The sequence below is a fragment of the Mus pahari genome, chromosome 2 (assembly GCF_900095145.1).
Source record: "Mus pahari chromosome 2, PAHARI_EIJ_v1.1, whole genome shotgun sequence".
In the NCBI taxonomy this organism is placed as follows: domain Eukaryota; kingdom Metazoa; phylum Chordata; class Mammalia; order Rodentia; family Muridae; genus Mus; species Mus pahari.
This window is the reverse complement of record NC_034591.1, coordinates 65,872,566-65,891,103: the sequence shown is the minus strand read 5'-3', so window position 1 is coordinate 65,891,103 and position 18,538 is coordinate 65,872,566. Positions and strand designations below refer to the sequence as shown.

The 18,538-nt window shown below is 42.2% G+C and overlaps 1 protein-coding gene across 1 annotated transcript in view; it reads right to left on the bottom strand.

Annotated features, from left to right (window-relative positions):
* The window catches only part of Cntnap2 (contactin associated protein like 2), a 2,102,194-nt gene that overhangs the window by 182,156 nt on the left and 1,901,500 nt on the right, over positions 1-18,538 (bottom strand). The window contains exon 19 of the mRNA XM_029535530.1: positions 3,126-3,365. Within this exon, the coding sequence (XP_029391390.1) occupies positions 3,126-3,365 (240 nt within the window). The remainder of the gene's footprint in view (positions 1-3,125; positions 3,366-18,538) is intronic.

Here is an 18,538-nt window from a genome sequence, read left to right as displayed (position 1 = left end):
CAAGCCATTGGTGTTCTGTTGAGGAATTTTTTCCCTGTCCCCATATCTTCGAGGTTTTTCCCCACTTTCTCCTCTATCAATTTCAGTGTCTCTGGTTTTATGTGAATCCTCTGTATTTTTAACTCACAAAGTTCATAAAAAGTGAGTTAAAGAGTTATCTTCCTTCATACATCTAAAATACTTGTATATATAGATTTTAGAGTGCAATGTTTATATGTATACTTCTTTCTTACAAGACTCTTCTATAGAGGGCACTGCTGGATGTCAAAGTTATTTGCATATTCTCATTTGGAGCCTTTGACTTAGTAGACTGAGGATGGCCCTCATGGGCTTGTCAACTGTCAAGCACAGAGTAGGAGGGGCCCACTTGACCCATTCCTCCCTGCTGAACTGTAACCTACCAATGGATTCTGGGTGAGGGGCAAACACTGTTTTCAGTTTTGTATCTACTGAGGAGCCCATCATGCTCCATTGGATAGATGCACATTAGTTAAACTTAGTGTCCATGAAACAAGAATTCTCAATAGAGGAATCTCAAATGGCCAAGAAGCACTTAAAGAAGTGCTCAGCATCCTTAGTCATCAAGGAAATACAAATCAAAACAACCCTGAGAGTCTACCTTATATCAATCAGAATGGCTAAGATCAAAAATTCAAGTGACAGCACATGTTGGCAAGGATGTGAAGAAAGGGGGACACTCATCCATTGCTGGTGGGATTGCAAACTTGTAGAACCACTCTGGGAATCAATCTGGTGGTTTCTCAGAAAAATGGAGATAGTTCTACCTGAAGACCCAGCTATACCTCTATTGGGCATATATTCAAAAGATGTTCCACCATACCACAAGGACATGTGCTCCACTAATTTCATAGCAGGTATATTCACAATAACCAGGAACAGGAAACAACCCAAATGCCCCTCAACTGAAGAATGGACACAGAAAATGTGGTTTCCTTTACACAATGGAATTCAGCTCTTAAAAACAAGGATATCATGAAATTTGATGGCAAATGCATGGAACTAACACAAACCCAAAAGGACATGAATAGTATATAATTACTAATAAGTGGATATTAGCCATAAGGTACAGAATACCCATGACACAAGGGAGATCAAAATAGTCATAGGAGGCAGAGGGAGAGAGGGAAGAAGATGGGAGAGGGGAAGGAGAGGGGAATGGGGGGCATGATAAGGTGTGTGGAGAGACAAGAGAGAGACCCAGAGGCCATGAGAATGAATGGAAATCTGCAGCTGCCGGGGGTGGGTTGGTTGGGGGGAATCTTTAAGAAGACCCAGAGAACTGAGATGGTAGATGCTCCCAGTAGTCAATGTGGGTGACTTTAGCCAAGATGCTTACCAGTGAGGAAATGGAACCTGAGGACCCTGCAGGACCCCCAGTAGAGGGATAAGGATACCAACTCACTCACAGAACTTTTGTCCCAAAATTTGTTTTGTCTAGAAGAAATGCAGGGACAAATATGGAGCAGAGATGTAGGAATGGCCAACCAATAACTGGCCAAAATTTAAACCCACATCAGTCCCTGACATTAATGATATTCTCTTATGCTTATAGACAGGAGCCTAGCATAACTGTCCTCTGAGAGGTTCTACCAAGCATCTGACTGAAATAGATGCAGATACCAACAGTCAAATATTGGATAAAGGTCAGGGACTCTTATGGAAGAGTTGGGGGGAAGGATTGAAGGCCCTGAAGGACATAGGAACCCCACAGGATGACCAACAGAGACAACTAACCAGACCTTTGGGAGCAATCAGAGACTGAGCCACCAACCAAAGAACACACAGAGGCTTAAATGAGGCCCCTGGCACATATGTAGCAGACATGCAGCTCAGTCTCCACGTGGGCCTCCTAACAACTGGAGTGGAGGATCTCCCTAAAGCTGTAGCCTGACTGTGGTATCTGTTTCCCAACAGGGCTGCCTTGCCTGGCCTTGGTGAGAGAGGATGCACCTACTTGATGATCCAGGGTTGGGAAGATATTTGGGAGGGGGGTAGGAGAAGGGGATGAGGGATGGGTCTTTGTGTGGGGACTAGAAGAGGCAGCATTTGATGTAAATTAATTAATTAAAAAGCAAAAAAGACATGAATGTAGGAAAGGGCTTTGTAAGGATGAAGTGGGGGTGGTAAAAGGGGCGAGGGGGGATAAGAGAGGGTGAGGGTGCAAATACTCAGAATATACTATCTGTGTGTGAAACTATCAAAGAACACATTTAACAAAGGATATAAAAGGATGCCTTCAGATGACTGGAAAGATGGTTCAGTGGGTAGAGCACTAGCCATACAAGTGAGGACCCTAGTCTAGATTCTTAGAACCCATATAAAGTTGGAAGCAGTAGCTTATGTCTGTAATTCCAGCATGGTGATGCTGAGATGGGAGGCGAAGACAGGATAATCCCAAGAATCTCTTGGGCTAACCAGATCTATGTAGTGAACAATAAGAGATACTATCTCACAGAAGAGGCAAAGCAGAGACTGACACCTGTGGCTGTCTTCTGACCTTCACATAAGTGTACACCTGAATTTAACACTCCTATACCCAGGTCTAAAAAAGAGGTTTATGTTCTTCAAGACTGACTAGACTTCCAAGGATCCACAGGTGACCCCCCCCCATTCTTCCAGCAACTGTCTCTCTATGGATATATTTATGAATATAAAATTCAGAGAGGCTTTAGGGATGGTAATATTTCTGATTTTCTACTTTTATTGAGAGTTCCTACATTTTATTGGAATCTATTGACACACTATCATGAGTCAGGACAGCTTATTGATTAATCTGTGATTATTTTTACTATTTCAGAGTATGCTACTACATTGCACAATAGCAAAGATATTTGTTTTACAGGAATAAGAAGAATCATTATACATATGAAACTGTCTCATGTTCACTTAATATGAAAAGAGCCTGAGATTATTACATCAATTTGTTGGGGTAAGCACTCAGTTGACAAGCTGTTGTTCTGATTCGGGATAGCAATGAGGTTCAAAGGAGGTACTTTGCTCAGCATCCCACTGGGAATAAGCCATCAACCAAGAACAATTCTGACTCGTACATCTTCTGTCTGACTACCGTTTGAAGGTAGAAGGCTAGGCACGCTTGCCCTTACCTGTGGGCTTGACCAGCACAGCTAGGAAGTCAGTGGTGAGGGAGCTGACATAGAGGAGGATGCAGGGTGCCTTGGTAGTGCTGAAGCTGAAGTGGATCTGCTCCTGGGCCAGGTCTGGAGCCAAGTGCTGCTGCTGGTCTGCGGAATTTTCGGCCCTGCTGCCTGTGTCTCTGGCAGTGACCGCTGGGGCCTGGAAGTTATAGCGCAGCCACATGCCCTCTTCAAAAAAGGCACCAACATCTGTAGAGAAGGAAGGACAAATTTGAAACATGATGCGAGAGGGCTGAGTTCTATGTTAGCTATGCTTGGAATTGGGGTGAACCGTCGTTATCGATACAAATACTCTATTGGAAATAAAGCATGTAGCAGAACAAGGAAACCTGTAAGATTAGAACAAAAATAGAAGTAAAAAACTTAATATGGGAGGTGCGTGCCTTTAATCCCAGCACTCAGGAAGCCAAGGCTGGGAGAGTTCCTATTCAAGGCTAACCTGGGCTGCATAGCAAGACCTTGCCTAGAAACAAAAACAAAACAAGGAATTAAAGGCACTGAACTAAGATCATATTGGAGAAATAAATAATATATAATATGCCCTGGCTTTCTGGCTAAAGAGACTAATGAAAATGAAGGCAGAATTATAACACAAACTTAACTTAAGAAGCCCATAGGGACTGGATTTGATTTGAATATTCAAACAGCAAAGCCCTGGATAAGCTCTAACACTTGAGAAGTTTTGAGGGTTTCAAATCACAAGATAGGACATTCGAGAGACCTGGTTTCAAATTGAGCTCTGTGGTTCCTGATCTGCCTTACTGGAACTTCACCAAGGCCACAGTGTTTCATCTTTGAAGCTGACAGTAATTAGTACTCGATATACAGTACCTATCGGCATTACTATCCTTAATGCTAAGAAATTATTAGAAAGATTGCTAGCTCTTTATGAGTCAGTCCTTTCCTATAGCCTAATCTGAATTAGTTTCTTTGTGATCACTTCCTGGCAGGGAAGTCCTTCTGTGGATTTCCGACTGTCTGCTAACCACCGTCTTGAAATCACTGGAAGTCACTTGAAGGCTGAGTTACCCTACTTCACTGTCACTGTTTCTAGCTCTCTTCATACCTCATTCCTGAAGTATTTCTCAAACCTCATTGTCGATGCACCCCATTATCCTCGCAGCACTTGACACCCAGCTAAATTAATGCCGTGCAGAATATATTCTATAACACACGACTCCATGCTGCAATTAATAGGATATGACAAGTTTTAAAAACAGTTATTTGTAGAGATAATGTTTATATTCATTGTATGAGGCTACGTTTCTGTCCTTCCTTACCTCTCTAAGGCACATTCTTATTGGTTAAAATAAAAAAACCTAAGATCTATAGCAAAAGGTAAAATAGAAGGTGGCACATCCAAGAGCCCTTGGAAAGAGTGAGGCAGGAAGATGCGCCACTGAATTCCAGGGGAAATCCAATGTATAAAACTGAGGAGAGGTAACCAGCCATGTGGCAGAACTTCAATTACTTTAATGGCATATTTGAGTTACAAGCTGGTTGGGAACAAGCCTAACTTAAGGCCAAAAGCATTGGAAATACAAATAATCTTCCTTGCCATTATTTGGGAGTTGGGGCAGACATAGAAAAGGCTAAATGGTTAAAATTATTATTTTTGTTTTCTGAGACAGGCTGCTTTCAAACTCACTGCCTTCCTGTTTAGCTCAGAAGTACTAGGATTACAAGCCCGTATCAACACACACCATAGTATTTATTTGTTTGTTTATTTATTTATTTATTTTAATATATGTATGAGTGTATATGTGTGCATATCTTATGTGCCATAGTATATATGTAGAGATCAGAGGACAACTTGTGGTTTTCTTCTACCATGTGGGTCTCCAGGCAGAACTCAGGCCATTATGCTTGTTGGCAAACCGTTTTCTGCTGAGCCATCTTGCCAGTCCCAGCACTGTAGTTTTTAAAAATACTTTCACCATGGGAATTGGCATTTATTATTTCTGAAAAAGTTATTATAGAAGCATGGAGTCAGATACCCTGGAAGGACTTTCAGTCTTGTCAAATGCACTGATTTGGGTCAATGTCTTGAATCTCTATTTTCTTCTTTGTGAACTGGGTCCTGGTAGGTAGCTCTGAGGATTAAGCAGCTATATATGTGTGACACAGTGCCTGGTGCCTGAAAATAATAGTGTTTAGTAAAAACTGTGGTTTTAAGACTGCCTACTACTGTCAGTTATGGGTGGCTGATGTCTTCTCTAACCTTTACCTCTGACCATTGCACAAATGCCACAGTCCAGTGTCAGCCCATATGGGGTACTGCTTCAGATCTCAGTAATTCTCCCTCAACTGTGATGAAGAACCCAGCAGGCTCTAGATCCTCACCACAGGAAGCATTATTCTTTTCCTCGAATTTTTGCCACAAGGACATTTGCAAATGTGTGTGTTTGCATGAATGTATAGCATTGCCAAGGTGATGGGAGGGATACTGATGGAATTCAGTAGACATAAAATGATAGCAATGTACATTGACATCTTACAGCTAAGGATTGCCTTAGTTAAAATGCCAAAGGTATCCTTATTTAGAGACACAGTAATTTTATCCATGCTAAGTGCTACGTGCTTACCGGGATGTGAAGATGAGTAAATGTAGTCCCTGTCCCTGGGGCCCTTCCTGCACGACAGTGTCATATGTGTGGGAAGAGACACTTTCATTCTTAGCACAATCTGGTGAGAGTGACAATGCTTATGGAAGGTGTGAGGTGAGGAGCTCACCTTACCGCTTAGGTTAGTATCTCATTGTCCCAGCAGACACCTATGGAGTACTGACTGTATACCATGGACGATGTTGAACACTGAACACTGTTCCCAAGGAGAATTTGGATAAACAGGCAAGTAGAATCTGTGTGGATCCAGCCTGGGCTCCAGGATTATGCATACCAGGTCCCTGGAACAGTAACAACTGTTCTATGTCTAGGGCCAAGGAAGACTTCCTGTGGGAAGATGCATTGAAGCTTGACTCCCAAGGACCCGAGATGATAGCAATGTAAAGGTGGGATCACGATGCTTCTAGCATGGATAACAGCATGGAGACATTGCAGTGGTCCGAGAGCCTGCATGTCAAAGCATCACACCCACCCATCGGAATCAACACATCTCTCATGTATCTGTGGTTCCCTTGAGCCTCTCAAAGCTTCCAGCCTGTTTTAGGATGGGCATTGGGGTACAAGGAGAGATCAACCTCTGGAGTCCAGAATCTCTGCAACAGAGGAGATGCTCCTAGGAGAGGCCTCTGGAACCATGTTTAACAAAATAGGGGAAAATGAGATGTGCTGCCTGGAACAAATGCCTTGAGAGGTTCTCTTTGCAATAGAGCTTTGTCAGAGAGTGGAGGCATCCAGTGAAAACAGGCTCTGGTCTGTGGGAGAGAAGAGGGCAACAAAGATGAATAGGATGGAGGACAGAAGCCTCAATTACAGGCAGGCGGGCTGGAGAGGAGGCTATGCAGCCAAAGGCAAACATGGCAGGTTTTTGCAATTCAAGGTTGTGGGCATGGGAGGGAGGGTCTGGGCAGCAGAGGCCCGTTATACAGGGAAAGCCACTGTTGCCCTTAGCCTACACATGAAGCAATCCCTTTGAAAAAGTTGAGGATCTGTGTGCCAGGCTCTCTTAAGCATCATTTTCCCAGAGCTAGGACTGAAAGTCGACAGTGAGCAGTGCTAGACCCCTGACATTTCTCTGATTACCTTCACTAGAACATGTTAAAATGCTGGCTCCCCAGTCTGGGGCCCAAGGTCAGTCAGACTCAGAGGTTCTGACTCAGTGGATCTAGGCAATCAGCACTTACAATAGGCTCCCATGTGATAGGCACACAGCACCTAAGATCCATGGAGCAGAAGATGAGTGAGCGATGTCCTGGATGGAGCAGGTAGCTGAGTGGTATCTGTCTGGGTGATGTTATACATTTATCAGCTAACCTGCAGACAGCATCCCACAGTAGATCACGAAGGGAAAATCAGAAATCTAAAAATCTTACATAAACAATCTGAAAACATGCCTCAGAGAATTCTTTTGTATATTTTAGAGTCATCCTTTAAAAGCTTTATGGATTCATGTCAGCTTTGGAGGAAGGAACAAACCAGGCTTAAATGTGTTATCCGGAAACCACATCATAAACCAACTGTTAGACTGAGGCCCCAGAGCCATGTAAATCATTTAAGGTTCCAAGTAGCAGATTTACTGCTGTCATTTCATTGTTTCAGATTGGTTTAAGAAAATGCCAGATCGGGATACATTATTATATCCTAAGTAACATCTCCATCCCTTCTGAAAAGAAGCCTAATTTAATAAATTCTATTGATCTAGAATGCTTGGATCTCTCTCTCTCTCTCTCTCTCTCTCTCTCTCTCTCTCTCTCTCTCTCTCTCTCTCCCCCTGCCCCTGTGTGTATGCTGTGGTAGTTTTACATATGTCATAAGGCAGTGTTTGATGTCTGTCCATGCCTTCTACCTTGTTTGAGACAGAGTTTTTGCTCACAGTTTTATGCGTTGGGCTAGTTGGCCTGTGAGCTTTAGCTCATCACCTTTCCTCAGCCTATCTCCCTCTAGGGCTGCCTGCACTGGGATTGAAGGGCATGTGTCCTTCCGTATCTGGCTTTGACCTGAGTTCTGAGGATGTGAACTCAGGTAAACAGGCTTGCATGGCAAGAGCTTTACATACTGAGTCATCTCTTTAGCCGTGTTTCAGTCTTTATATTATAATTATTTATTTGAATAGAAAAGTGGTCAAGTTTAGATAGAAGTATTCTAGTATGGATTATGAATGATAGTTTTTAATTTATGTCACATTTCTCAAAATTTGAACAGATTGCGCTGTCTTAGTGACTTTGGACAGTAATGGTTCTGGGAAGACCTTGTTTTTACTATTTCTTGGTCTTCAACACAGATCATATGGAAATTATGCCTGATGTAGGAAAAGAACTTTTCAAATGTTTGAAATAAAATCCACAAATCATTTCTCTCAGAATAATACCATAAAGAGATTCATCCCCTAGCGTAAAACCCAATCCCCAAGGCTTACACTGTGTGCGAGGGAAGCCCGCACTCCTCAAACAGTCCCCCCTCCATAATTAAATTACCTCTCGTTTTTTCTTCTTCTCCAACTTTAATAATTCCACTCCCTTTGCCTTTTCACTTAGGGGGTATTTTGTAACCTATATTTCAAAGACTGACAAGATTCTCTTGTTCTCTAACATCCCCGAGGGACCAGAACTGAAAATTCCCAATTCGCAAATGGGTTCTTTTCCTAAAGTTTATTTTAAAGTCAGTAACTTGCAGGCTGAAAATATTTCCATGTAGGAATGAGGAGTTGAGTGATGGCTGGTTTGCGGGAGAATGCACAAATGCTGAGCTGCTCAGCTCAGGATGTGTAATAAAAGATAATTGAAGAGTGCCACTGTGTATTGGTAATTAAAACAGAAAAACATCAACATATGATGAGAAGGCTTATTTTTCATCTGAACTCCAGGGAACAGTGCCCACAAGGATTTCATCTAATGCATCCTTTGGAGTGCTGGTCAGGTTAGAATGATTGGTTCTGTGGGAAGGAGAAACCCTATTCCCATGGTATAAATACTGTTTGCTGTCTTGTTTGATTTCAAAGCTGTTGCTGTCTGTGCACAGTTCACTGTCCCACAGGACATCACTAAGTAAGAAGTCAAGTAAAGGGGTCTCCAACGCTCCAGGCTGCTTCCAGCCCATGAGATCTTTTGTCTCACTCCTGTTTATTTTGGGGGCTGAGGATCAAACCCATACCTTACATCCTGATCCTTCCAGCATGTGATTTCTTTCCACATACAGTCACTGCCAAGCTAACCATGCTTATCGTGCTCCCTGGTGCTGTTTTCCATCTTTCAAGTTTGCTTCCTCCTTCCGGTACCCCGAAATCCTCTTCTAAACCTCTTCCCAAACTCCTGGAATTCTGGAGACTCTACAAAGCTTCTTTTCAAATCAAGTAGCAGAGGAGGCACGGGCCTGACCAGGGTGCTCAGGGTCCTCAGACCCTGTCTTGGCTGAAGGTCATTGCCCATCATTTTCACTCTTATTATCTGCTTTGTTATTAGTCATCTAGTTAAGGACCTTGGTGAATCTTAGGAGCTCCAGTGCTTCTGCATTGGATTCTTATCTTTTCTTTCCTTCTGGGCACTTTGCACATCAAAGCTCTGTCTAAACTTGTTTCCCATCATCCCTCAGAGGCTCTGCTATCCTGAATCACAACTAGTTTCTCTCCTGGCTTTACACTGGCAAAAATCTGCTTTATTTCCCTAAGCGTGCCACTCAATTTCCCTCCTGAATGTTTTTTTATTCTGTTTGTTTGATGTGTTCCTCAATTCCTTATAAACATTTTGGACCAACAACATTGGATGTGGGACAGGCTAATATGCTCACCTCTGCTAGTTCTGTGTCCTCAAGTGGATATGTATCTATTGTAACCAATTTACCACCACTCTCTCTAAAAGACCGGTCACTTCCAGGTCAGTTTCTATGTAATAAGTTTTATGTGTCTGAATCTGTACAAGAGGGGGAAAATGCCAAAGAAAAATCTCTCAAGTTGAACCTGAGTGGTTCACTTTCCCTGTGAGACACAAGTACCATGCACATTAAACACACCAGTGGGCTGTGACTGGGTTGTGTAGGAGCCAGGGGGCCTTCTTGGTAGAAATTTAAGAGCAACGGCACCAAACAACTCTAATGAATGTTCTACAGGAAGACTGTCTGCATCTCGAATCTCCAAGGTCATGCTCCTGCAGCTTTGTTGGAATCTATTATCGGTATAGTCAGCAATCAAGCCGTATAAAGGTTTTACTACAGAAAACCTCATTGCAGACATCTAATCATATTCATGAAGAACTAGTGGAGACAGAAATCATACAATGTGGGTTTCAGCCTTTGTCTTGATCACAACTAACTGTATGATATATGTTTATATCAAAACTCACTTGATATGCACTCACTGGTAAGTGGATATTAGCCCAGAAACCTAGAATATCCAAGATACAATCTCCAAAACACAAGAAAATCAAGAAGAAGGAAGGCCAACACGTGGATACTTCATTCCTCCCCAAAATAGGGAATAAAATACTCATAAAAGGAGTTACAGAGACAAAGTTTGGAGCTAAGATGAAAGGATGGACTATCCAGAGACTACCCCACCCGGGGATCCATCCCATCATCAGCCACCAAACCCAGACACTATTGCACATGCCAGAATGATTCTGCTGAAGCCTGATATAGCTGTCTCTTGTGAGGCTATGCCAGTGCCCGGCAAACACAGAAGTGGATGCTCACAGTCAGCTATTGGATGGAACACAGGGCCCCCAATAGAGGAGCTAGAGAAAGTACCCAAGGAGCTGAAGGGGTCTGCAACCCTATAGGTGGAACAACAATATGAACTAACCAGTACCCTCTGAGCTCGAGTCTCTAGCTGCATATGTAGCAGAAGATGGCGTATTCAGCCATCACTGGGAAGAGAGGCCCCTTGGTCTTGCAAACTTTATATGCCCCATACACAATGCCAGGGCCAAGAAGTGGGAGTGAGTGGGCAGGGTAGCAGGGTGGGGGGAGGGTATAGGGGACATTCGGGATAGCCTTTGAAATATAAATGAAGAAAATATCTAATAGAATAATAAAAAAAAAAAGAACTACCCAACAAGATACTTTCTCAAAAACAAAACAAAGCCAACAACCCACTGTAGCTGGCTGCCTGGGCTGAAGGAAGGGGATAGGGATATAACAGACCACTGCACAGGACAGAAAAAAAAATTACAATAATGGTTTGGATATCAGAAAAGAAAAGATGTTATGGGCAACATGAAAAGCCTTTGGTACTTGTTAAGAATAAAGGCAATGGGGCTGGAGAGACTGCTCAGCGGGTAAAGCACTTGCTGGGTAAATGTGATCTCCTGAACACGAACACCCAGAACCCACATAAAAGACTACTCGCAGAAAAAAATGCATGAACTATTGTGGGTATAGGAATATATTGGTATCCATTCATTTTAGAACAGGTTGAGTTTGGTTTTGAGTCAGGAAGCTGGGGCTATCCAACAGATCTGGCTAGAAAATATAAATCTTAGAATTGTTGTAGATGGTATTGACTATCAGGAGCACACCATGGAGTCTCTTAGGGGAAGTGAAAAGCATGTGAACACCCATGTAGATGTGCTTTTTGTGCACTTGTGTAAAGGCTGCCCTTGTGTTATTCTGATGCTGATTTCTCTGCCCTCATTATCTTGTTTCAATCCATGGCATTGTCATGCTTATACCAAGAATCTCCTGGTCTCAAGTTTGCATAAACAATTCTTACCATTTATTCTCTGCCTTGTCAATGAAAGCTGATCACCTAATGGCTACACAGGGGAGAGGAGAGGGCAGAACTTCCTCCAGCCAAGGGAATGAGAGAGAGGAAGAGAGATTCAGATTGAGACATGCAGAGGAAGGAGGAAGGAGCCATGAGAGTTCAGAAGGAGAATGGGAGGCCCTAAATGCAAGTATCATGGGGATGTTGACTGGGAGGTAGCTGGATTAGTTTAGGGGATTAATACAGAACAATTGACTGCCCAAGTATTGAGGTAAAGCTTGAAAATAAATCTTGGTTGCTCTATGTCATTATTGGGAACTAGCTAGGATAAAGAAATACAGAGGCTATATAGTAATTTACAGCTTACATTTATATTAAAATTAAAATTCACACTCCCATAATTCTGAGTCAGTTGGTCTAAGGAAGTGCTGAGCATTGGCCAGCTTTGACTGGTCTTCATGGCAACTACTGGGCCGTCTGGGCTGGGAACCACTGCTGCAGATAACTGTATGATTCGATCTTTTAGGGAGTGCTATGGAAAAATGGTATCAACACTGTGGAAACTTTTGAAATCCCTCAGTTTAAATTTAAAAGAAAGAGTTTTAATTGTTCAATTTTATTCATTGTACGTGTGTGCCTATATGAGTTTATGTGCACCCATGTATGTGCAGGCTCCTTCAGTGGGATTGTACATTTCCCTGGAACTGAAGTTCCAGGTGCCTGATGTGGGAGCTAGGAATTAAACTTGGGTCCTCTGGAAGAGCAGTACATGCCCTTAACCACTGAGCCACTGTTCCAGCCACTTAGTTTTAATTTTTTGTTTAGAAGAATGATACATATTGAATGCTTTCTTATATAAAATAGCTTTCAAAGTAAGACAAAAAAATCCTACATCCTCCAAATCTAGATTCTCTAGTTTCACCTCTCCCTCTTCCTCATCCTGTCCTCTGGGCTTCTCTTCTTTTGTATGGTGCTAGGTCTGAAACCTGCGGCTGGAATAGACAAGTGCTCTACCACTGAGCTGTGCACTCACACCTAAGATTCTTTAACTTTTAACATTTTATCACAATTTCCCTCTCTCTATTATTACATACAGTATATTTGATAATGTAAAAACTTAATTGTAAATATTTAAAATGTAGTATTTATAGAACAGAACATGTAGGCATTCAGAATTAAAATAATATTGATTTCAATATTATATATAGAATCCTTGAATAATGTAAGAACAAGTTAGAGTCATAAAAATCAAGGTTAACACACTATTGTATTGTTTCTAGAAAAATATTAACAAATACAAATATTTGCATGTATACATATTTTTTGGAAACTATTTTTAGTATATGAAGAGACTCTAGCTTGATCAAGCATGGCAAATAAGGCTCAGGCAGGCCTTATCCTTCTCCCCATTCCTTTTGCCTCGCTAAAAATCATTAGATTGCATTCTTTTTTTTTTAATGTCAAGGATTAATAATTTTTATTGTATATCTAATTTATTTATATTTCAAATGTTATCCTCTTTCCCATGTTCCTCTTTGGAAACCCTCTATCCTATCCCTTTTCCCCTTGCTTCTATGAGGGGGCTCCCCAACCCACCCAACCACTCCTGCCTTCAAGCCTTTGAATTCCCCTACACTGAGGCATCAGGCCTTCTCAGGACTAAGGGCCTCTCTTCTCACTGATGTCCAACAAGGCCATCCTCTGCTACCTATGCAGCTGGAGTCATGGGTCCCTCCATGTGTACTCTTTAGTTGGTGGTTTAGTCCCTGGGAGTTCTGGAGGGTCTAGTTGGTTGATATTGTTGTTCTTCCTTTGGGGTTGCAAGCCTCTTCAGCTCCTTCAGTCCTTTCTCTAACTCCTCCATTAGGGATCCCACGTTCAGTCTCATGGTTGGCTGCAAGCATCTGCCTCTATATTTGTCAGGCTCTGGTAGAGCCTCTGAGGAAACAGCTATATCAAGGTCCTGTCAGCAAACACTTCTTGGCATCTGCAATAGTGTCTGGGTTTGGTGTATGTATATGGGATGGATTTCCATGTGAGCAGTCTCTGGATGGCCTTTCATTCTTAAAGCTAGTCCCCAAGGTCCTTTTCCTTATTTGACCAATTCTTCCTCCTGAGGCTGACCACAGGGTCCAGCTATCAAAGTATTGAACTCCAGCAATGAAAAGTCCCTTTGGCTCACCCAATTAAAATTAAATACCTCATCCTAAAGGTTTCTTCCTTTTTTTTTTTTTTTAACCTTTACAAACCATTATGCTTTTTGCCTATAGGCCACATCTGTCTCTTTTCTATCCAGAGGCAGTCCCTTTCTCAATGCTGGGACATCTTCTGTTTCCCTCGTTCCTTTCCCTTCCTCTTTCATCCCCTATCTCCTGTCTGTTTCTTATTCCCTGCCCTTTGTCTCTCTGGGGCAAATAAAATATCCTTTGTGCTGAGAACTTGGCCTTGGGATGTCCTGAGCTGAAACTGTTCCCTTTCAGAAAAATATATGAACATATTATGTATATTCATATGTATAACATGCACACATACACACACACACACACACACACACACACACACACACACACACACACACACACACACACACACACACACACACACACACACAGAGTCTTTTGAATAAACTGGCAACATGAAGGTCCTGCTAGGGCTCAGACAATGGACTCTGAGTGCTTTGCTCAAGGCTCTGACTTCTTATTAGGTGTAAGAGTATGAAGGGAAAAAATTGCCTTGGAATCTCAGCCAGCCTCAGCAGACATTCAGTAAATATTTGCTGAGGAAAGCTGAGTGAAATGTTGTTTTTATAGCAATGGTGTTTTCTTCAACTTGTTGGTCCACACTGACTTTTCACAGCTGAGCATTTTCAGTTGTTGTCCCTTTGCAAAGTGGCCTGAAGAGCAGTGCCAGCCTGTCCACTCATGCATCATTCATTAAAGAGGAGTCCATTCAGGAAAATGCTCTAAGACGATTTTACAGTGGTAGACCCAGTAAGGAGTAGAAAGGAGTAGAAAGTTCAGTTTAGCAGATGTTTTCGCCACTGTCTTTCTCTCTTATGCTGGCTTAGTTGGCAGAACTTAACATAAACAAGGTTAGTCCTTCCTGTAACAAGTAAAGTCATTCCAATCTGGTCTCTGCCGAATTTTACATCTGCATTGCTAACTTCATGGATTTCTAAGAGGCTACTGCTTTTTAGGAATTATTTATTCATTTGTGGAGTATTTAATGAGGCAATTTGTGCCTGTTCCACATACCAGATGGGCTGCTTCTATGCTTAACTCAGAACACATTTTTTTCTTTCTTTCTTAGCTGATCTAGCAGAGTCAGAGTGGTTGGCCATTGTATTTACCCTGTTGCTGTAACAAAATAATCCGACAAAAGCAACTTAAGGATCAAGTATCCTGCGATTTTGTCTCCTATTTTCATTGATGCTATTGATTAAGCATTTTGATTTGAGCTGTCTTTCAACAACAACAAAAAACCTTCCATCATTTCTGGGGGACATGCCTCACCTCTATTGGCAATTTCGCAGGTAACTACAGTGGCAACCTCAGTGGCATGGAAAATGGACTCATGTACACAGTTCTGATGTCTACATGATCTGAAGAAATTCTCTGGACCTGCTCTTTGAATAAACATATTTTGTGCTATAAGCATTCCACTGCATGTAACTCAAGAGGATGTATATTTCCCACTACAGATACCAGAATTCTCACCAGGTTTTCAGACTTGTGTAAAAATGAAATTTCCTGAGTACCACTTCTGAAGGGAGCAGTGTAAGAAGACAGTCTTGAGAGCACTTGTCTCTGCCCAGTAGGAGCTGGCCTAACCCTGAGGCTGCACATCCCAGGGTCCACCTTCCTTTCTTGTTGCTGATGACCCTCCTAGCTTTGCTTTGTATTGGCTCTTCTTGTTTGAAATGAACTAGAAATATAATTCAGCTAAAGGCTTTTCTCACATTAAGCTACAATTGGTAATTTACATACACATCTGCAAAAGGCTAGAGGTTCTTTGAGTTAAAACACTGAATTTCACTCAGCTTGTGTTTCTATAGCCCAACGAAAACCCTGATACATGCTAGGTACTTGACATATACTTCCTTTTTTGAGGTTTATTTTTATGTTAATTATATAGGTGTTTTGTCTGCGTGTATGTTTGGGCACATGTGCAGTGCCTGTGGAAGTCAGTAGAAGGTGTCAGATACCCTGGGACTAGATGTGAATTGTCAGCCACCATGTGGGTGCTGGGAATGGAACCTGAGCTCTCAGGAAGAGAAGTCAGTACTCTTAAACTGCTGAGACATCTCGCAATCCCCTGATGTATACTTCTTGAATGGATGAATGCTAATTAATGATGTCATGGATCTGTGTGCCCGCACTCACATGTTTTTATAGTTATTTCACCCCTTTCTCTCCTCAGAAACAGTATCTTGTTGATGTATTTCTATCATTAAGGAAAGATTCATGTAAAATGAATCAAGTTATAATGAAGCTGGGCATAGTCTAGTGGTGTACCTTTAACCCAGCACTTGTGAGGCAGAGGCATGTGGATCTCTGTGAGTTTGAGGCCATTCTTGTCTACATAGTGAGTTTCAGGACAGCCAGAGTTGCATACTGTGCCTGCTATCTTAAAAAAAAAAAAAAAAAAAAAAGGATATCAGTATGTTTGTGGAAAAAGAAGTTCAGGATTATGAATTACCCAGAGTTCCTGAAAATGAGATTTTCAAGGAAGTTATTATGTTTTGCCTTTTGGTGGAAGAAGGCAAAAAAGAAGTAAAATGTGAAAAGAGGAGAGGAGAGAGGGAAATGGAGCCAGTGACCTTGGGCCACCCTGTCTCAGTATTATTGCAAATGACCTAGACAACTGGTTCTTTGAGCCTGTGACACAGTGAGATACCTCTCGTCATCTCTACGTATGGTGCATGTGCACTTTATCTGGGGAAATGAATATCATAGGGTGTTGGGTCTCAGCCAGACCCTATTTTCCTTATGCTCCAATGAAAATGATGTTTTAAAGTGAGGAGACAGCTTCAATTATAAAACTGACAACAAAAATTCTACTTTAATGTTTTTCTTTTATTATGGTTTTCCCCGATTTTAGATTCTTCTTTTTGTACCACATCTATGTAAAAAGGATGGATGAATTCATTATTATGTGAAATAAATTTATTATTCCACAAGAGATATTAAAAACACTTACAAAAGGCTTTCTATATGGACCCATAACTGTCTCCACTGACATGAAATTAATCTCGAAATAGTTCTCTGGGAAATCTGAGATTTCCAGACAGCTTGAATACCTATCCTCCCTTCCTGAACTTCCATGTAGATTTACACACACACACACACACACACACACACACACACACACACACACACACGCACGCACACACACGCACGCACACACACACACACACACACACTGGAATACCTCCTCATGGTTTTCAGGAAACCATTGTTAGTGATATGCCACGCTTGGCATGCAGGAGAGTTTGTTCTCTGACCTGTAGTTTGACATCATGGAAACTGATCTAAAACAACTTCCAGGATCCAGAGGCCAAAGCAGGGAAGGTCTGTATGACATGCTGCATGGCTGGCTAAATCTTCACAGGGCAGCTGCATTTTAGATGTGAAAAAATAGTCTTTGAAAGCCCTTGCTCTTTCCAGCACTCAAAGCCACAGTCAGATTTCTGGTCTTGCACAGTTTCAATCTTCTGTTTCACCTATAAATGGGCTTCTCCCAAGTGACTCACTTGCCTTTTTGCATGTGACATCTTCCACAGAGGGCTCCTATGCAAGAGGGACTTTGAAATGCTCTTTATCTTGCACATGGCTACCCTATGAAGGTAATGTGTCCATTAAGATACAGCTAGAAAGGAGAGAGCTCAAGTGGGTAGAGAATCTGTCAGGCAAGCCCAAGGAGCCAAGTTCATTCCCCAGCAACTACAGACAAAAGAAAACCAGAAGACATGTAGCACACTTGTGACCTCAGTACTGCGTGCACAGTGAAAGGCAGATTCCTGGGCCTCTGTGGGAGCCAAACCAGCAAGCCCCTTGTCCCAATAAGAGTCAAAAAGTAAAGTTGATGGTTCCGCAGGTTAACTTTGGTACCTACTCCCTGACAGTGATAGAGAGAGAAACTTTAGAATTGTAAGGTAGAGTTGTAACACACACCTGAAAGTTGTGATGCCTAACCAAAAACCTACTGAAAAGATGACCAAGGGAGTACCTAGGAGTAAGAACACAGTGTCCTTGAAAACCTATTATAGTATGCTGCCTCTTGAGAGGACATTTATGGTCACAGTTCCCACAGCCACGGAGCAGGGATGAAGTACTTTCAGGGTGGAAGATTTTAAAAGGCGGTGGCAGACATTTAACCATCTCTACCTCAAGAAAAATGTCCCAGGGAAGTACCTAGAGAAAGACTCATTTTGAAGCATTTTGGACAGTTAGTAATGGATATTCAACTTCAGTGGAGCATAGATCTGGGATGAGTTACCGGGAGGACTTGGGGGGGGGGTGAATATTACCAAAATGCATTACACGCACATATGCAATTCTCAATCGATACAATATATTATATTTAGAAAATAAAGAGAGTTTAAAATTACCAGTCACATGCTCTCAATCACGATAGACTTTTCTGAAGCATTGTTTACTTCCTGGATCATGCCCTCTTGCCAAACTTCTCACCTGGAAAAGTGAGCAGGAGCTCCCACAAGAACAGAGAGCGACTGTGGTCTACTTCAGGGCTGCAGGCTTCGAAGGCAGATGGTCTTGGTCGCTGCAGGCTCAGGGGCCAGCCTCTTTGAAACTCGACTTCTATCAGTCTTATCGGCTCCTTCCACTGCTCCCTTCCCGTGGAATGTGGGAGGCTCATTTTACAAGCGTCCCAGTTGAGATTTGTTTGGGAAAGGGCACCTGCACTCTGGTTCTGTGGTTCCAGCTGGAAACAGCCCTCTGCCTCTCGTGTGCTTCTAGGGCAGCGTGAAGGTGTGTGTGTGTGTGTGTGTGTGTGTGTGTGTGTGTGTGTGTGTGTGTGTGTGT